The 13107-nt window shown below is 37.8% G+C and overlaps 2 protein-coding genes and 8 non-coding genes across 12 annotated transcripts; 8 read left to right on the forward strand and 2 right to left on the reverse strand.

Moving 5' to 3' along the window:
* Nucleotides 1–123: 123 nt before the first annotated feature.
* tp53i3 (tumor protein p53 inducible protein 3) lies at nt 124–6338 on the reverse strand. Of its 3 annotated transcripts, XM_087780292.1 has the most exons (7): nt 4722–6338; nt 3907–4119; nt 3648–3827; nt 3321–3588; nt 2367–2579; nt 480–676; nt 124–419 (listed from the first exon to the last, which is right to left on the reverse strand). In XM_087780292.1, exons 2-7 carry the CDS (start codon nt 3970–3972, stop codon nt 222–224), a joined length of 1122 nt encoding a protein of 373 aa, XP_087636418.1. In that variant the 5' UTR covers nt 3973–4119; nt 4722–6338; the 3' UTR covers nt 124–221. The 3 variants fall into 3 exon arrangements, with proteins under 3 accessions (XP_087636418.1, XP_087636419.1, XP_087636417.1); XM_087780293.1 differs by having other exon boundaries at nt 2377–2579; nt 3907–6338; XM_087780291.1 differs by having other exon boundaries at nt 3907–6338.
* Nucleotides 4028–4110, forward strand: trnal-uaa (transfer RNA leucine (anticodon UAA)). The gene has a single exon. It is a non-coding gene; the product is annotated as a tRNA-Leu (tRNA).
* On the forward strand, nt 4351–4433 carry trnal-uaa (transfer RNA leucine (anticodon UAA)). The gene has a single exon. It is a non-coding gene; the product is annotated as a tRNA-Leu (tRNA).
* trnal-uaa (transfer RNA leucine (anticodon UAA)) lies at nt 4741–4823 on the forward strand. Its single transcript has one exon. It is a non-coding gene; the product is annotated as a tRNA-Leu (tRNA).
* On the forward strand, nt 5065–5147 carry trnal-uaa (transfer RNA leucine (anticodon UAA)). Its single transcript has one exon. It is a non-coding gene; the product is annotated as a tRNA-Leu (tRNA).
* Nucleotides 5447–5529, forward strand: trnal-uaa (transfer RNA leucine (anticodon UAA)). Its single transcript has one exon. It is a non-coding gene; the product is annotated as a tRNA-Leu (tRNA).
* trnal-uaa (transfer RNA leucine (anticodon UAA)) lies at nt 5770–5852 on the forward strand. Its single transcript has one exon. It is a non-coding gene; the product is annotated as a tRNA-Leu (tRNA).
* On the forward strand, nt 6172–6254 carry trnal-uaa (transfer RNA leucine (anticodon UAA)). The gene has a single exon. It is a non-coding gene; the product is annotated as a tRNA-Leu (tRNA).
* A 569-nt stretch (nt 6339–6907) lies between the features above and the next one.
* trnal-uaa (transfer RNA leucine (anticodon UAA)) lies at nt 6908–6990 on the forward strand. Its single transcript has one exon. It is a non-coding gene; the product is annotated as a tRNA-Leu (tRNA).
* Nucleotides 6991–9335: 2345 nt separating this feature from the next.
* Nucleotides 9336–12956, reverse strand: cenpo (centromere protein O). The gene is made up of 6 exons (XM_087780004.1): nt 12911–12956; nt 12696–12853; nt 11307–11454; nt 10975–11246; nt 10745–10904; nt 9336–9481 (listed from the first exon to the last, which is right to left on the reverse strand). Exons 1-6 carry the CDS (start codon nt 12930–12932, stop codon nt 9357–9359), a joined length of 885 nt encoding a protein of 294 aa, XP_087636130.1. The 5' UTR covers nt 12933–12956; the 3' UTR covers nt 9336–9356.
* Nucleotides 12957–13107: the final 151 nt, after the last annotated feature.

Below are 13107 nucleotides of genomic sequence, written 5' to 3' on the forward strand. Positions count from 1 at the left end.
ATTGCAGCTAAATCTGTTTCAAAAACTTTTCTATATTATTATTTCTTACGTGACCTTTTGAACTTGAAATGTATCCATTGGTTCTCGTTTAAAATGAGTAAATGCATTAAATAAATAATATAAAAAACATATTTTGAAATTTAATATCAAGCACAGGTCAAGTCGGAAAAAGATGCAGATTTCGTACAAGTTTATATTTTGTCGCACAAGTTTGAAGACGATCAGCTGTGTTGGTTGCCATGGTTACACACTTGAATGACGACCTTCCCCATGTTCCTGTTTCCCTCCATGTGCCTGTGAGCGTCCGCGACCTCCTCCAGCCTGAACGTCCTGTCGATCACCGGCCTCAGCGACGGCGGCTGGGCGGCAAAGCACGGCAACACTCTGCTGGAGAACTTCTCCACCAGGTCCGACTTGTACTGTCGGACCGGGAGAGTTTTTTTTCCGTTACTGAGGACTGGAGCGTTTGTTTTCCTCACCTGAAGGCTTCGAGAGCGGAGCAGGCTGCTGAGTAAGTGACCTCTCTTCCAGAGCATCCTGCCCAGCAGATCTCCGTCGACCCCGCGACCTCCCAACGTGCCGTAAAGCACCCAACGACCGTCCAGAGCCAGAGAGTCCACGTTCCTCTCCCAGCTGCTCCCACCGATGCAGTCCAGGATGATGTTTGCTCCGCGTCCTGACAGAAGATTCCGATGTTATGTGACAGAAAATGACAAAGTGAAGGTTCTTTTTATTATTTTAACAAACTATCTTAGACGTCATGTTGTAACACCTCGGAACGCACGGTGCACTTTATACAAAACATTTATTTCAAAACATCCACGTTTTAGCGTTATAGAAGGTCCTTCATCCCAACTGGTGTCAGGATATTTAACTCTTTACTTTAAATATCCTGATGTTAATCCGTAGTGTGTTTTTCTTCTCGTGTGTTTTTATTTTCTGTTTTTATCTTATTTTTATTTTATTTTATTTTATTTTATTTTATTTTATTTTATTTTATTTTATTTTATTTTATTTTATTTTATTTTATTTTATTCTATTTTTATTTTATTTTATTTTTTATTTTACTTTATTGTATTCTGTTAATAGTGCTAATTTTCTAATACTGTAAATAATTTGTATATTTTTAAGATTGTTTTATTTTATTTTATTTTATTATCTCTTTTACTATTTCTTTTTTTCCATGCACTTTATTTTCATTGTCCTGCTGCTGCTGTTGTAAAAGTGTGTTTCCCCTCTGGGGATGAATAAACATTTTCTATTCTATTCTATTCTATTCTATTTTACGATAATTAAAAAAAGGGATTTTTTCCTAATTTTTTAAAAGCAAAGACCTAATAACATTTTTATTTCTTTCGTTATTTTTAACATATTATTATGATGTAGGTTTCATTTTGACCACCCTTAATACAAGACGCACTCTATTTGGCACAAACATTTATTTAATTTAATTTTTTCATTAATTAAGAAAGTTAAAAAAAGGGATTTTTTTTCTTCTAATTATTTTAAAAACAAAGACAAAATAACATTTTTATGTCTTTCGTTTTTTTTTAACATATTATTATGATGTAGGTTTCATTTTTCAAGACGCACTCTATTTGGCACAAACATTTATTTTATTTAATTTTTTCATGAATTAAGATCTTCTCATTTTTTAAAAACAAAGACTTAATACACATTTTATTTATTTAATTTTTTAACATATTCTCAAGATCCAGGTGTCATTTTTTACCCCCTGAAACACAAGGTTCATTTTTTTTTTTTTTACAAAAAACAAAACAAACAAATATTTTTTGTAAAAAAAACAAAAATTTTCTTCAAGTAATCAGTGATATTTTGTTTTTAAAATCAATTAAATTCTTTTAACATATTCCTGTGATCCAGATTTGTTTGACCCTGAAACACAACATTTACTATTAACAAACAATTTATTTCAAAACAATCGATTTAGATTGATTTTTTTCAAAAACGTCGGCCAAAATGTTATTACATTTCTTTACATATTCCTGTGATGTAGGTTATTTATTTTTGACCAGCCTTGGAAATAAAAAAAATTGAAAATGTTTTTACATTTTTTTTTAAATTACATGTTCTTGTGAGCTAGCTGTCATTTTTCATCCCTCGGAAAAACAAGACGCAATCTATGATAATCCAAGAAAATTAATAAAATTAAATTTATAATGAGTAATAAAGAAAGATTTTTTTTGGAGTGAGGTTGTCATTAAAAAAAATATATTTCTTTCTTTTTTTTTTTACATATTCATGTAATCTAGGCGTTTCTGTAATAAAGTGATTATTTAAAATATATCCTTACGACCTTTGTTAACATTAATTTGTTCTTTTCATCCCAGAAACCCTCGCACGACCTCTGGTGACCTCCTGAACTCCCTCCGACCAGTCGTCCTCTCGGTGGTTAAACCCGGCTGCGGCTCCGAGCTCCTGGGCCAGCCTCAGTTTCTCGGGACTTCCTGCCGTGACGACGGGAACGGCTCCGAACAGACGGGCCAGTTGAACGGCGGCGGTTCCGACCCCACTGGCCCCGGCGTGAACCAGCACCACCTCTCCCGGCTGCACCCGAGCTGAAGGGAAGTCCATCATTTATACTTTTAACGGTTGAGTTTTTAACATTTGAGTCATTTTAACGTTGTTTTCTTTACACATAGAGTTTGATTTTCTAACTCCAACAATTATACAGTTTCTAAATTCAATATTTATTAAATTAGTAGCTTTTAAATTCAATGATGAACATCTTTATTTAGAATTTAAAAGACATTTTATGTTATCTTCTATACACATAGAGTTTGATATTCTAACTCCAATAATTCAAAAATAAATGTTCTAAATTCAATATTTATTAAATTAGTAGCTTTTAAATTCAATGTTGAAATCTTTATTTTGAATTTAAAAGACTACAAATTAAAAATATAAATTTTGTGAATGTTATTTGTTAATTATTGTAATAACAATATTTAACTCTATGTGTAAAAACAAGGCTTTTCCTTGATTTTCTGGAACTCCTGTGCTGTTCTCAGTGTTATCTTGACCTTTAAAGTATATATTTTAGTGAATATTGTTTTGATTGTTTAAGCGCTTTGTGACCCTGGTCTGGAAAAGCGCTGTATAAATACAAATTACTTACTTAATTACTTATTAATTGACCGAATATTTCATTTTCTCATTGAAAAAAACAACATTTTAGTGCTTTAAAAACAACATTTCAACAATAAATTAAGCGTTTCAAATTCAACTATTCCATATCCTGACGCCACGGATTTACTCCCGTAATGAATCGACTGTGATGAAGAAGCTGGCGCTCGTACCGACAACCTCCAGCAGCTGGTAGGCCGTCAGCCAGGCTTCTGGGACGGCAGCCGCCTGCAGCAGCGACAGAGGAGCCGGACTGGGCATCAGTAGAGTCTCCGGCACGACCACGTACTCGGCGTATCCTCCTCCCGCGAGCAAAGCCATCACCCGGTCGCCTCTTCTCCAGCCCGCCTTCGCCCGCCGCCCGACCGCCTCCACCGTCCCGGCCGCCTCCAGCCCCATGATCTCGCTCTCGCCCTCGGGCGGCGGGTACAGGCCTCGCCTCTGGACGGGTCGCAGTGGTCACTTCTCACGATCGGTCGAGGAGAGCGCGGTGGTCGTACCTGGAGTAGATCGGCCCGGTTGAGAGCGGCGGCGTGAACTTTGACCAACACTTCTCCGTCTTTGGGTTGAGGGGTGTCCACCATCTTCAGCCTCATGTTCTCAGGACCCCCCGGTACGTCCACACACACCGCTCGCATCAACTGTGCAGTCGAAGAGCTCCACCGGCGTCCGGTCAACAACTGGACGACACAATGAGGAGTCGAGGTAGACAACCAAGGATGTAGTAGTTCAAGTGAAAAGGATTATAAGGAAATGTACCTTAAAGAGATTGACTTTGGAGTTGATGCCTCCAGATGGACGTACACATTTCAGGATGGGATTCATTTTCTCCCGATCGTCGTCTTAGCGACTAAAATCAGGACACTTTCTGAAACAAATCACCAGGATGGCCGAGTGGTTAAGGCGTTGGACTTAAGATCCAATGGACAATAGTCCTCGTGGGTTTGAACCCCACTCCTGGTATGTTGTTTTCTGTGGAGACGAAGGGACCAAAAACTGTGTGAACAAGTTATCCTTAAAGACATTACATTTTTGACACCTCGTGCAGTCTCAACAGGGCGGCTCTTCTCCAGGTACACCAAAGGAGCTGACTTCCTGACTCTTTGTTTAACCACCTCTTAACATGTTTTATCGATTTATTGATTTTGAAGATAGGATTTTAAGGTTAATGTTTACATAACAAACCCATATTTGGCAAAAAGGACCAGGATGGCCGAGTGGTTAAGGCGTTGGACTTAAGATCCAATGGACAATAGTCCTCGTGGGTTCAAACCCCACTCCTGGTATATAGTTGTCTGTTGACTATCAATGTTCCTACTTTTGTGGTTAGATGACAACATTTTAAAGACTATCAAATAAGGTCTTAAATGCTCTTTGTCTTTCTAAGATTATGGCACACAAGCGATCTCAACAAGGCTATTCTACTTATGGTACACATATCAACTAGACTTCCAGACTCCTTGTTAATGGCCTTACAATTGTGACCCACATATTTATATACCCTGCAATTTGGTTAATCTTTTTTATTTTGAAGATTCGGATTAGATTGTAGGGTTTACGGTGACACAACAAACCTCTGGTTGTTTATCTTCTACCAGGATGGCCGAGTGGTTAAGGCGTTGGACTTAAGATCCAATGGACAGTAGTCCTCGTGGGTTCGAACCCCACTCCTGGTATATTGTTGTCTGTGGAGATGAAGGGACCAATAACTGTGTGAACAAGTTATCCTTAAAGACATTACATTTTTGACACCTTGTGCAGTCTCAACAGGGCGGCTCTTCTCCAGGTACACCAAAGGAGCTGACTTCCTGACTCTTTGTTTAACCACCTCTTAACATGTTTTATCGATTTATTGATTTTGAAGATAGGATTTTAAGGTTAATGTTTACTTAACAAACCCATATTTGGCAAAAAAGGACCAGGATGGCCGAGTGGTTAAGGCGTTGGACTTAAGATCCAATGGACAATAGTCCTCGTGGGTTCGAACCCCACTCCTGGTATGTTGTTGTCTGTTGACTATCAATGTTCCTACTTTTGTGGTTAGATGACAACATTTTAAAGACTATCAAATAAGGTCTTAAATGCTCTTTGTCTTTCTAAGATTATGGCACACAAGCGATCTCAACAAGGCTATTCTACTTGAGGTACACATATCAACTAGACTTCCAGACTCCTTGTTAATGGCCTTACAATTGTGACCCACATATTTATACACCCTGCAATTTGGTTAATCTTTTTTTTGAAGATTCGGATTGTAGGGTTTACGGTGACACAACAAACCTCTGGTTATTTATCTTGTACCAGGATGGCCGAGTGGTTAAGGCGTTGGACTTAAGATCCAATGGACAATAGTCCTCGTGGGTTCAAACCCCACTCCTGGTATATTGTTGTCTGTGGAGACGAAGGGACCAATAACTGTGTGAACAAGTTATCCTTAAAGACATTACATTTTTGACACCTTGTGCAGTCTCAACAGGGCGGCTCTTCTCCAGGTACACCAAAGGAGCTGACCTCCTGATTCCATGTTTAACCACCTCTTAACATGTTTTATCGATTTATTGATTTTTAAGATAGGATTTTAAGGTTAATGTTTACATAACAAACCAATATTTGACAAAAAGGACCAGGATGGCCGAGTGGTTAAGGCGTTGGACTTAAGATCCAATGGACAATAGTCTTCATGGGTTCAAACCCCACTCCTGGTATATTGTTGTCTGTTGACTATCAATGTTCCTACTTTTGTGGTTAGATGACAACATTTTAAAGACTATCAAATAAAGTCTTAAATGCTCTTTGTCTTTCTAAGATTATGGCACACAAGCGATCTCAACAAGGCTATTCTACTTGAGGTACACAAATCAACTAGACTTCCAGACTCCTTGTTAATGGCCTTACAATTGTGACCCACATATTTATATACCCTGCAATTTGGTTAGTCTTTTTTATTTTGAAGATTCGGATTAGATTGTAGGTTGTTAGATTGGGTTTACGGTGCCACAACAAACCTCTGGTCATTTATCTTGTACCAGGATGGCCAAGTTGTTAAGGCATTGGACTTAAGATCCAATGGACAATAATCCTCGTGGGTTCGAACCCCACTCCTGGTATATCCTTGACTGTTGACTATCAATATTTTGTGGTTAAATACATTTAAAGACAATCAAATAAAGTCTTAACTGCTCTTCTCCGGGTACACCACAGCTTCAGACTTCCAGACTCCTTACTCATGGCCTTACAACCCAATTATTTTTCATCACCCCTTAAAACTTGGGCGGCCTCTGGGTCAAGAGGACCTTGTAGGCTAAAACAAATGTATTTGTGGTATCCCTTGTGTTGTCTTTGGGTCAACACTGTTCCTCTTTGACCCGATGCAATGAAACTGGGGCGTGCATGGAAATTGAAGGGCGACAGTTCGGTTCACACAGATGGTTTTGGGGATATTTTGAAGTTAAGGTTCAAGGGTTTACGGCTACAAAACAAACCTCTGATTGTTTATCCTGAACCAGGATATGTTTATCTATGAAGTAGAAGGAAACGCTGACTGTGTCAACGATCCGTATTTATTTATTATTTTTGTAAAGACTATAAATCATAAAGTTAGTCACCACAGGTACACGCCCAAGATAATGGCCCTTGTATTTGTGACGCAGTGTTTTGTTAACCACCCAGTAACATGTTTGATCTCTGGATACTTTGAAGAATTGCTTCAAAATTCGAAATATTTATGGTTAAATAACAAACCTTAGATTAATAGAAGAAGACCAGGATGGCCGAGTGGTTAAGGCGTTGGACTTAAGATCCAATGGACAATAGTCCTCGTGGGTTTGAACCCCACTCCTGGTATATTGTTGTGTGTGGAGGAGAAGGGAGAGCTAAAATAAAATGAAATAAAGTTTTGACCCATGTGTAACATTTTATTCACCATCTAAATTCTGTAAATTCATGACTACATAACAAGCCGAGATCAGATTAAATGAACAAACCTAGAAGTTAACCCGGGATGGTCGAGGCTTTTGAATTAAGATCCAATGGACCAGGAGTGGGTTTCGAACCCACAACGACTTTGATTGGAAAAAAAAAGAGTAACTTGGGAAAAAAACTACCCTCAATCTTGAAATGTAATCACAACATTCCACCTGCTCAAAGAAAAGATCGCTGAAATGTCAACAAAAGAGTTTGTAAAGTTTTAATAATCTAAACATCATTAACTGAGTTTACGAAGATAATCATTATTTTAATAATAAACCTACTAAGTAAGTAAGTAAGTAATATTTATTTATATAGCGCTTTTCCAGACCAGGGTCACAAAGCGCTTAAACAATCAAAAAAATACTCAAAAAAGTATATATACTTTAAAAATCAAGATAATACTGAGAACAACACAGGAGTTCCAGAAAATCAAGGAAAAGCCTGAACAAATAGAAACGTCTTAAGATGTTTCTTAAAGGAGTCAGTAGATCATCAAACACAAAGAGAGAGAAGATCGTTCCAAAGCTTAGGAGCAACAGCCTGAAAAGATTTCTCTCCTCTGGTCCTGAACCTTGTGCGTGGAACCATAAGTAGATTCTGATCCACAGACCTCAGAGCCCGAGCTGGGGTGTAAGTCTGGATCAGATCAGTGATGTAAGGAGGAGTCTGACCATGAATAGATCTGAAAGTAAGAACCAGAATTTTAAAGTTGAAACTGGAAGCCAGTGAAGAGTTTTAAGGATCGGAGAAATGTGAGTTCTTCTACTAGAGCTACTAAGGATGTTATTGGGGCAAAATCTATTATTTTCATTGATGATGGATTCATATTTTAAACCTTTACAATCCCTAAACAGTTTTTGGGGTAAGATTTTGATATAATTTCCGTCATGGTTAAATTACGAGTCCGTCTTTCTCAAGATTCCATGGAAAAATGACACAAAAAATATATATTTTATCTCATTTTATAAATAATATGCTAAAGTGGCGATGGGCTGGAGACGCTTCGGTTTTCACTTCTATTGCATTTGCACTGTTCTAACAGCAGGAGGAGCCAAACAGAATCATGTAAACTCTTACAGAATAGAAACTAAAATTATATTGTTTAATAAAATAGATCTTGTTGAAAATGCCTCACGATAATAACACATTTTTATCTATCATATGACGAAGAAATGAGAGAAAAACTGGTGAACTAAGAGAAGATAGTTTGTGATCTAAACGTACTCACCCGGAGCTGATCTCAGAAAGACTGATGATGATGGTTTAACAGTCTTGTGTGACTTAAAAGTGAAACAGGATCTGAGCTTTAAGGGAGTACCAGGGTGTTGCACCACACTTTCAAAAGTCTTCCCCATTTTTTTAACAGTAAGGTACCCATTGAAGTATTTACTTGTGTTCAGATTTTTTGCATCATAAACCAGAAAATTGAAGGAAATCCAATCAATTCTTAGCTACACATCAGAAAGTATTTGAGGCAGAAACCTTGAAAGAACCAGACATTCAATAGAAGTATACAAAGAAGTTTTTTTACTCTCAAAAATCGGGGACACGGGTGTAATATTGTGTACTCTGAAATGCGACACCAACAGAAACGCGTCAGTGTACGATTACTAACTGCACGCTAGCAACAACCGCGCTAGTGTTGTCGACACAAAGGGCTATTGTGTAGTTAAACGGCGAACATGGGCACGGAAGGAACCTCGGCTTGACGGAGGTGGTAAATGTTGTGGATGATGGAGCAGATCTACAGGAGGATGAGAGTCCTGGACCAGATGGAGGAGCGAGACCTGCGCGACAAGCTGGACCTGCTGGAGAAACAGTTCCGTCGCACGCGGAAGACGCTTCACCTGCGACGGGACTCGCTGCAGAGGGACCACCAGAGGGTGCAGCTGGTCAGAGGGTGCGAACCCAAGGCCACGCGAGTCCTCGCCATGAGGGACATAAGGGAGCAGGCGTCGGCGGAGCTGCAGCGTTCGGTCTCGGCGCCCGTGAACCCCAGGTGCTCGGGTCACGGGGGAGCGAGTCGAGGCAGCGTGTCTCAGCTGCAGATCAGACGTCTCGCCGCCATCGACTCCATCTCCGACAGAGAGCGGGCGCGGCGTCGGGCGAGCGCTCGCGAGGAGGCCGAGAGGCTGAGGCGCCTGCAGACGCAGACTCTACGCGACAGGGTCACGGTTTTTATAGAGACCCTCCGACAGAAGTACACGAGTCCTGATGAATGAGTGAATAAAAAGGCGTTTCTACTCGGCCATGACTTCGGCGATGTCGAGCATCGTCGTCATCTCGGTCAAGGCTTTGTGGAGCGGAGTTTCCCGGAGCAGGCGGCGGTTCCTCTTCCACTGCAGGGAAGAAGGAAGTTCTTCATCTGTGGAAAAACACACAACAAAGGTTGCCTCACAGATCACGTGACACCAACAGGAAGTAGTGGAGAAAGATTTTTATATATTCAAATACACTGAAGCAAGAAGACAGTTTGTGTTTTCAAATGTTATCTGTGTTGGAATAATAATGTACGCACTTTTTTTTAATTTTTATTGATTTTTCTTAACATTAAACTGAAATAATTAGATTATATATACACACACACACAGTATATATAGTGTTGTTGTGGTGGAAAAGCATTGAATAAATCAATGATTTGTTTATTATAATTTCATATGAAGTTTGACTACCGTCAGAATGAACGAGAATTGATTCATATTTAACTGAAACAATATTAAAAAAAATGTATTCAAGTTGTGTTGTAATAATGCAATTACATACCTTTTTCTAACTTGTAGTCATTTTTTGACATTAAATTAAATGAGGTAGATTTTTTTTAATAAGTAAATTAATTTAGAAAAATATAGACATTTGAGGACAAATATTGAATAGTATGAGATTTAATTATTGTCAGAATAAATTAATGAAAAAAATAAACATTTCCTCACAGATCATTTAAATAAGAGTCGTGTTGAAAAAACAACAACAACGCAGTTTTGTAATCAATCCTCAAACATTAAATTAAAACATTTTTAATTTTTTAAAATATATGTATTTTGTTAAAAAGTTTCCATTTTTTCCAAAAAGAAGTTGCCTCACAGATAGAAGTATGTGTACACACACACACACACACACACACACTTTTATTCGTGCAGGCTTTTCCTTGATTTTCTGAGACTATGTGGAGTCTTGACCTTTTAATTATTTCTTTTATTGGGTATTTCTTTTATCGTTTAAGTGCTTTGTGACCCTGGTCTTGAAAAGCGCCATATAAATAGTACTTACTCACATTATATATATATATACAAACAATAAATTATGGCAAATGATAATAAGTGAGATAATAAAAATACAGTTATTTTTAGAGAGGAATAGAAACGATTCCTGCACTTTTAAAAATAGTTTAAGTTCGTTCCATACACTTTATAAACAAGAGTTCAAAGCACTGGTAAGTGTGAAGGTATACTGGACATGTTCACGTTCATATGTCGCTAGTTCTCATTAGTTCTCAACGTAAAAACACCCGAGAAAACCTGGATAGTGGCGACCTCTAGTGGTAACATTTAGTTCTCCCCAGAAATGTATCGACAAAACGACATGTTTACTTTTAAACTGAATGCAAAAATGGAATAGTAAAAAAACAAACCTGCGCATTCAAAGCGAACTTGTGTTGGAAGACACCGGGCGTGATCGCAGTAGCTCAGCGTGCAGATCATCCCCGTGGCGACGTACGACAGAGGCAACCTCAACGCCAGCGTGGAACACAACAGGTTACTCTCCAGCACCTCCACAGACTTGTGGAGCTCCTTCGAACACAACGAGGACACCGTTAGCGCGCTAGCATCGACCGGGGGGTACTCGAGGTTCCAGAAACACCTTGACCAGCTTCAACTGCTGCCTGCGGCCGGCGAGGGCGTTGAGATGCCGTGCGAGGGCGTCCAGGAAACCCCGCACGTCGGTCTGGATGTTGTTCTGCTCCATGATGTCGCTCAGAGGGATGAAGGGCGGGACGTTGTGTCGACCGATCCTGAGGGTGGGTCTCAATTCTATCTCCAGGTTGTAGGTGTCCAGGTATGTTCCCTCGTAGGCGGTGGCCAGAGACAAACAGATGCTTTTCTCATCGACGGTCTGCACGATGTCGTAGCCGCCTTCAAGAAAACATTCGTGTCAAATATTCATTCTGACGATGAGAACCAGTTGAAACGAACCAATGATGTGATGAGCGAACAGAAGGTCGTTGAGTTGTGTTTGTTTGGCCATCAGCGCCAAAATATCGGAGTTCTCAGCATCTTCCTCCATTTCTTCATCAGCTTCTTCACACTGTTCGTCTAGTCGTGCTCTTAGCTTTTGTAGCTTCTGAAAGAAATCATTAAAAACAAACTTTATTCAATCCATTTTTATCATTAAATACTTTACGCTAATATCATCACGGTTAAGAAATGTTCTTATTTTTAATTTGATTTGTGTTGAATTAATAATACATTTACATATTTTCTGCCATTTGTATTCAATTTACATTAAATCATTTTTTAAATATATACATTAATGTGTTTGGTGAAGAAGTACCGAATAAAACCATTGTTTGTTTGTGTATTTACTATTATTTTAAAAGAAAGAAGAAATTCTGTTTTATTTGTTTTGAATTAATTAAGGATTTAAATATTGTTATTTTTACAATAAATGGAATGAAGTAGATTTTTAAATACATTAGTTAATTTTGAAATATATACATGTGTTATTGGAAAAAATAAAGTTGTGATTTGTTTTTATTTAATAGTAAGTTTCATTATTGTCAGAATAAATGAACGGATTTATTTTCACAAAAAAAAAAGTTCACACATCATGTGACACCAACCAGTTAGTAATGAAGATTTTTAATCTCTTATAATGCACAAAAACAAGAATATATTTTGTGTATTTTAAATTTGAGTTTTGTTGTGATAATGCAGTGACACATGTTTTTTTTCTAATTTGTATTCAGTTTTTAACTGTCAATTAAACAAGGTATAAATATAAATTCATTTTTAAATTACAATAACACTTTATACTTATATCCTCAGACTGATTTACGCACTAAAATAAAAATAATTTGTTTTATTATTTTTGCTTTAAATGTCGTTTAAATATTTTTATTTTTGAATATCAATTAATTTGAAACATACGTGTTTTTCCGAAAAAATAATACTGAATAATGCAGTGAATATTTACTTTTTTATTTTATATGAAGTGTAATTATTGTCAAAATAAATCCATAATTTAATATAATTATTGTGATGTATTAATAATATTAATAACTTTAGGAGAATTTTCACACGAGATTAACATTTTAGATTTTTAACTTTTAGTGACAACGATCAAACAGGAAATACTGAATTAAACTTAAAACGCTCCAAAATAATTAAATAATAAATTAAATAATTTAAAAAGTGTTTTTTACAGACTTTACTGACCATCAGGTTTGTTGTTGTTATGATATAAGGCTAGCATAGCAACATAAGCTCAATTTAATGACATTAAAAACCTTTTCTAAACCTAAAACACTTTGACAAAATGAAGTATAAAGGATAAAAGATCATAAAACTGCAGGATTACATCACCTGGTGCGTCTGTAGTTCTGCCTCCAGCTGATGTTTCTTCTGCATCAACATCTTCACCTGGTTCTGCAGCAGCTTTCCCGGAGTTTGTTGTTGTTTCTGCGGCTGTAGTTTGCGGCTCCTCGCCTTCACCTCCAGGTCACTCAGTGCACCGAACACCCCTGCGACAGACGAACACATTGAACCTCTTTTATCGGGTGTTTCTCTCGATAACTTACCTCTGTGAGTCGAGACATCCATGTTTACACTTCACTCTTCGATAGTCGCTTCAGAGAGAAGACGCTTGAGTTTGGCGCCTCCTCGTCATCAACACGTCAACCCGGAAGTGGTCAAAAATATAATTCCGCTTCTTTTTAATTTTTTTCTAGTCTAGTTTTTTTTCATTTCAATTATTACCATCAAAACTATACTTATT

Source organism: Callionymus lyra, chromosome 18, assembly GCF_982586985.1.
Source record: "Callionymus lyra chromosome 18, fCalLyr1.hap1.1, whole genome shotgun sequence".
Taxonomy (NCBI): Eukaryota; Metazoa; Chordata; class Actinopteri; order Syngnathiformes; family Callionymidae; genus Callionymus; species Callionymus lyra.

Excerpts from the sequence above, each read along its gene's own strand:
- tp53i3 (XM_087780292.1), bottom strand. The coding sequence starts at position 3,972 with ATGAATCCCATCCTGAAATGTGTACGTCCATCTGGAGGCATCAACTCC. Across the intron at positions 3,828-3,906 it reads CCAAAGTCAATCTCTTTAAG|TTGTTGACCGGACGCCGGTG; the intron begins GTACATTTCCTT and ends TGTGTCGTCCAG. Across the intron at positions 2,580-3,320 it reads CCAGCTGCTGGAGGTTGTCG|CTCGGGTGCAGCCGGGAGAG; the intron begins GTACGAGCGCCA and ends ACTTCCCTTCAG.
- cenpo (XM_087780004.1), bottom strand. The coding sequence starts at position 12,932 with ATGGATGTCTCGACTCACAGAG. Across the intron at positions 11,247-11,306 it reads GTTCGCTCATCACATCATTG|GCGGCTACGACATCGTGCAG; the intron begins GTTCGTTTCAAC and ends GTTTTCTTGAAG. Across the intron at positions 9,482-10,744 it reads AGTTCGCTTTGAATGCGCAG|ATGAAGAACTTCCTTCTTCC; the intron begins GTTTGTTTTTTT and ends GTTTTTCCACAG.